The following is a 6,000-nucleotide window of genomic DNA, read 5'->3' on the forward strand; positions in this document are numbered from 1 at the left end:
CTATCTTTGTGATCCACCTGCTCCTACTGGAGGAGAATGGTACCTTAGCTAAGGTGTTAAAATGAGCCTGTCATTGGGGCATGTATAACAGAGAAGGTTTTTATGGAGACAGACAGACTTTGGTTCAGATTCAAGCTCAGTTTTTGGTTTTTTTCAGTACTAAGGATTGAACCCAGGAACACTGTATCTCCCAGCTACATCCCCAACCCCATTTTTTTTTTTTTTTGTGGTGGTGGTACTGGGGTTCCTGGAAGCCCTTCTACCTCCGGGTTACACTCCCAGACCTATTTTATATTTTTGAAACAGGGTTTCTTACACCAGCACGGCTGGCTTCGAACCTGCGCGATCCTCCTGTCTCCGCCTCCCAAGCGCGGGGATTACAAGCGTGTGCCACCACGCCCAGCTCCCCAACCCCATTTTTTAATCTTTATTTTGAAACAGGGTCTAAGTTGCAGAGGCTGGCCACAAACCTAGATCCTCCTAATATCAGCCTCTCAAGTACTGGGATTAAAAGGGTGCACCACCATGCCTGGCCTCAAACTCAGTTTTTATTTTTATTTGTTTTATATTTTATTTTTTGTGGTACTGGGGATGGAACCCAGGGGCATTCTACCTTCAAGCCACACCCCCAGCCCTATTTTTATTCTTTATTTTGAAACAGGTTCTCACTGACTTGCCAAGGGCCTCATTAAGTAGCTGAGGCTGTCCTCGAACCACGATCCTCCTGTCTCAGTCTCCCAAATGCTGGGGTTACACAGTACGCCACCACGCCCAGCTAGTTATTTTTATTGTTGACTGAAAAATATCCCACCCATCATTCATCTTTAAAAATATATAAAAATAAGAGTAGACTAACAACTAACAACTCTGCTACTGACAATTTCACTGCTAATTGCCAGCAGCATTTAGATAAAGCTCTTAGAATACTTAAGATAAATACTGTGTCAGCTATTAAATTCTTATTAGTTAGCAAAAATTAGAAACAATGTCCATCAGTGAATGGTTAAACTCTGATACTCATATTGATGCAATGCTACATACAGCAATGAACACACCAGAGTTAAATGTATCCACAGCTGAATGTCAAAGCTAAGGCTGAATAAGAAAGCAAGGTGCAAGGTAACTATTATAAAATACTGTGAACTTTCTAGAAATACAAACATGTAGAAGTATATACATGTATGTGTACGTACACACACACACACACACCCAGGGAGAAGGTGGGAAGCCATCAGAGGCTACAACTGAATCAGTAATGATCATTTAGCAGTTTCCTTCTGAGTCCTTAAGTCTTTGCCTAAGATCCCAAATAAATGCTAGTTCTCAAGAATTAGGAAGAATTTTATTTTATTTTTTGGTATTGGGGATAGAATCCAGGGCACTCTACCTTTGAGCTATACCCCCAGCCCTATTTTTTACTCTTTATTTTGAAACAGGTCTCACTGAGTTGCCAAGGACCTAAGTAGTAGCTGAGGCTGTCCTTGAACCGTGATCCTCCTATCTCAGCCTCCCAAATGCGCCACCCATGCCTGGTTAGGAATTAGGAAGAATTTTAATGTCACTAAAATAAAAAACAGTGAAAATTCACCAACAGACCAAGTCACAGAGGTTATATATTTTAGGTTTTTTTCCTCTTCCACATCTATTTTATTTTTTTAAGCTTTCATTGATACACAATAATTATACATTATAGTAAGGTTCAAAGTGATACAAACATACATGCGCACAGTATTTGGTGTGTTTCCCTCTTGGTATTTTAGGGTTTTAAAAAATGCTTTAAAATGTTATTTATTTTAATAAAGGCATAAAAGACAGAATCCGGCAGTACCTATACCTGTCGCGCCTTCCATCTCTGGAGCTGCTGTGACTGTAACTTGTACAGAGTTTACTGAAGGAAACTAGTTTCAGATCAAGTTCATTTTCCAGCTGTCGAGCCTGTTTCCTGAGATCTTTAACAAAATTATAAAAGCACATAATTATACACGAGTCAATAAACAGCCATGACAATCATAAGACTATTCTCAAGAAAGTTAACTTTGAAAGTAATCATATAATGACTTTTGATCTATCTTCCCCATTAAAAAAAGTGTTAGGGGCTGTGGATGTAGCTAATGGCAGAACAACTGTCTAACACATGTGAGGCTGGGTTTGATTCCCAATACCACCACCACTATAAAACAAGCAAACAAACAAATAATTGTTGGCTAGGCGTGATGGTGCACACCTGTATTCCCAGTACTTGGGAGCTGAGATAGGAGGATCGCAGGTTTGAGGCCTGCGTCCACAGTTTGGTGAGGCCCTCCACAACTTAGACCCTGTTTCAAAATAAAAAATAAAACAGGGCTGGAAACCAGGTGTGGTGGTGCACGCTTGTAATCCCAGCATTCGGGAGACTGAGACAGGAGAGGAGGATCACAGTTCATGGACAGCCTCAGCTACTTAGTGAAGCCCTCCGCAACTTAGTGACCCCTGTTTCAAAATAAAGAATAAAAAATAGGGCTGGGGATGTAGCTCGAAGGTCGAATGCCACTGGGTTCTATCCCCAGACCTGCAAAACAAAAACAAAAACAGTGCTGGGGATGCAGCTCAGAGGTAAATACCCTTGGTAATCCCTTGTCTGTCTGTCTGTCTGTCTGTCTGTCTGTCTGTCTGTCTGTCTTTCACTCACTCACTCACTCACTCACTCACACATCTCCACAACTTAGACCCTGTTTCAGAATAAAAAATAAAACAGGGCTGAGGATGTAGCTCAGAGGTAAATACGTCACACACATTCACTCTCACACACATGTACACAGTGTTTGAAAAAAAAAGGAAACCAAAGACTTACTGAAGAAAGTCAGTTACTTATTTAAGTTTCAGATGGGCTAGGAAGAAAAGTAACAGTGGGAGACACAAGCTTTCAGCTTTATTTCAAAGGAAGGCAGACAGCAAATGTTGATCTAGCTTCCCTGAAATTATTCCTATAGCAACACTAAAATTCTGCAATTCAGAGGAAAACAAGAAGAGAATACAAAACACAAAGGAAATGAATATTCTCTATGATCAGTGTCACATCAATTTACCAGCTAACTGTATAAGAAGCCATCACTTTTTGACAGATTTTGCTGCTTTTTTAGGTTTATGAAACACTTTTAAGAGTAAAATAACTTAGCAATTGAACAAAAAGAGAAATTATAATTAACAAAAATTTAAATTGCTTTTTCATAAACTTATTGAAAAAATTTGAAGATAACACTAACAATGTATTATTAAAAAGGTCAAATATAAGTTTGAGAAAAGTAAAAGCATATTTCTTTTTGTGTGTGTATGGTACTGGGATTGAACCCAGGAGCATTGTACCTCAGAGCTACACCCCCAGTTCTATTTTATTTTTATTTTGAAAAAGAATCTTCCTAGGTTGATGAGTCTTACTAGGTGCTGAGGCTGTCCTCGAACCTTTGATCTTCCTGTCTCAGCCTCTCAAATACTGGAATTACAAGCATGCACCATTAGACCCAGGAAAGTTTAAGTTTTAAAAGCAGAGGCAAGCAAAAAAGCAGAGAAATTGGTGTAGTAGGTGAGTATCTAAGCAGCTAACTAAAACCAAATTTGGAAACCTATACATTTATCTGAGTAATCTTATTCATGGTAAAATGGAAGTTAAAAAAAATGGAACAAAATATAGGAAGGATGGTATAATAATGTTTCATGGATAAGGAATACAAAATTTAATTCAATATACTCGGCAATCAAAGTAGAAAACAGAGTAACTTAGTGGAGCATATCTGCCCAAAGACAAAAATCTCTGTTCCAATCTTAGCTCAGCTACTTATTGGCTCTGAGATTTATTGACAATCTACTTAGCCTGAGTTTTAGTCTTTTGTTTTTTAAATGTCTATTTTAAGGAATTTTCCATCCATTAGAATAAAAATCCTATGTTTAAGACACCCTGCACAAAGTATTTTATCAATGAGCTGCTATAATTAGCATGGTGCTTCAAAAAAACATAGCCTAATATTAAGCCATAGCCTAATATATGACTAGTAATAAAGATACCAGGAGCCACTTCTACATAATTTATGTTTTCCAACTGGTACACACTTTTTTTTGTGTGTGTGTGGTACTGGGTATGGAATCCAGGGGCATTCTACCTCCGAGAGACACCCCCAGCCCTATATTATTATTATTATTATTATTATTATTATTATTAATTATTATTATTTATTTATTTATTTTGAAACAGTCTCACTGAGTTGCAAAGGGCCTCACTAAGTAGCTGAGGCTGTAAGTGAACCGCAATCCTGTCTCAGCCTCCCAAATGCTGGGATTACAAGCTGCACCAACACATCTGGTTTAGTATACACATTTTAAATGGGCATTTTAGACTATATTTCTCTGTAACTTTAGTAATTGTCTTTTCTAATAGAAGACACCAAGTTACGGTGGTATATATGGCAGTGATCCCAGTATTTGGAAGGCTGAGACAGAGGATCACAGGTTCGAAGCCAGCCTCAGCTACAGCCAGACTCTCAGCAACTTGGCAAGACCCTGTTTAAAAATTAAAAAATAGCCGGGCGTGGTGGCGCACGCTTGTAATCCCCGCGCTTGGGAGGCAGAGACAGGAGGATCGCGCAGGTTCGAAGCCAGCCGCGCGCGCTGGCTTAGGAGACCCTGTTTCCAAATATAAAATGTAAAAATAGGTCTGGGAGTGTAGCCCGGAGGTAGAAGGGCTTCCAGGAACCCCAGTACCACCAAAAAATAAAAAATAAAAAATAAAATAAAAAAATAAAATAGGGCTGGGCGTGGAGGTTGGAGGCAGAAAGCCTCTGGGTTGAATGTCTAGTATCCTACCCCCCAAATAATAGAAAACACCAAATAAAAGCAGAAAAGTATAGAACTCAAAATTCAGCTTTTTAAACCAACTGGCAAACAGTTGACAATACCGTGGTTTCCAGAGGCTTCAATGGACAATGAGAGGAAATCGATGAAAAGTACAAAGAGATTGGAAAGTACTTTTTACGTGGCAGAGAAGCAAAGAGACAGCTGGAAGAAAAAGGTGAGCCTTCTCGATATTTGTTGCTCACGAGTTTCATATGCCCTCACTTGACCTGGACCACTTTTTAGGAATCCAATACACTTGTCAAATCACAGGAAGGCTGTGGGGAGGGGGGGCAAGGGCTATGGTAAATGTATAATTACAATTGGCACTTTCTCTCAACTTTTCGCTTTTTAACAAGAATACCAATCCTAGAGTCCAGGGCAGACGGAAGTTACTTTCGGTCTTCAAACACCCCGAGCTGCGGCGGGGATCCAGCAGGAGCCGCTGCGCTCCGCCGTCCCGCGACGGACCCGAAGAGTCCTCCGGCGCGCTGGCTCGGGGCCGCTCGGCTCGGGGCCGCTCGGCTCGGGGCCGCTCGGCTCGGGGCCGCTCGGCTCGGGGCCGCTCGCACTCGCTCTTCCGCCCCGGCCGCCCGCCCGCGGCCTCTCCGCTCCCCCGCCCCGCGGCTCGCACCAGGCAGGTCCGCTCCGCAGCCCGGCCGCTCCGCCCGCCCGGCTCTTTCCTCTGCCGCCTCGCCCAGGAGGCGCCCATCCCCGCCGCCCCTGCGGCCCACCCGGCGGCCTCGCCCTCACCTTCCCAGTAATTGCTGGTTCCCGCCGCCATCTTTGTTGTCCAACGTCAGTGGGGCGGGAGAGTAGAGGCGAGGCGGGCCAGAGAGTCACCTCCGCGCCTTCTTCCGCCCTGAGCGCCAGGGCCGATGGGATACGCGAGCCTCCGCGGGTGCGGCCCTCTGGTGGTCAATATGGTCACTGATATTTTACAGCTTTTTTTTTTTTTTTTGCGGTACTGGGGGTGGAACCCAGGGTCATTCTACCTCCGAGCGACACCCCCAGCCATATATTTTATTCTTTCTTTATTTTTTTTGGTGGTATTGGGGTTCCTGGAAACCCTTCTACCTCTGGGCTACACTCCCCGACCTATTTTTATATTTTCATTTGGAAACAGAGTCTCTTAAGCCA

General features: G+C 42.5%; 1 protein-coding gene across 2 annotated transcripts in view; it reads right to left on the reverse strand.

Moving 5' to 3' along the window:
• Positions 1–5,644, reverse strand: part of GOSR1 (golgi SNAP receptor complex member 1) — a gene marked incomplete at both ends in the record, with an annotated part of 37,228 nt that extends 31,584 nt beyond the window's left edge. Inside the window, 2 exons of one of the 2 annotated variants that reach the window (XM_080712380.1) lie at positions 1,835–1,949; positions 5,614–5,644. In XM_080712380.1, coding sequence (XP_080568506.1) covers positions 1,835–1,949; positions 5,614–5,644 — 146 coding nt within the window. Of the gene's footprint in view, positions 1–1,828; positions 1,950–5,613 lie in introns of both variants that reach the window. The other variant, XM_080712379.1, reaches the window with a different exon arrangement.
• Between the last annotated feature and the right edge of the window lie 356 nt (positions 5,645–6,000).

This window comes from Muscardinus avellanarius (genome assembly GCF_963383645.1).
Source record: "Muscardinus avellanarius genome assembly, chromosome: 16".
NCBI classification, from domain to species: Eukaryota; Metazoa; Chordata; class Mammalia; order Rodentia; family Gliridae; genus Muscardinus; species Muscardinus avellanarius.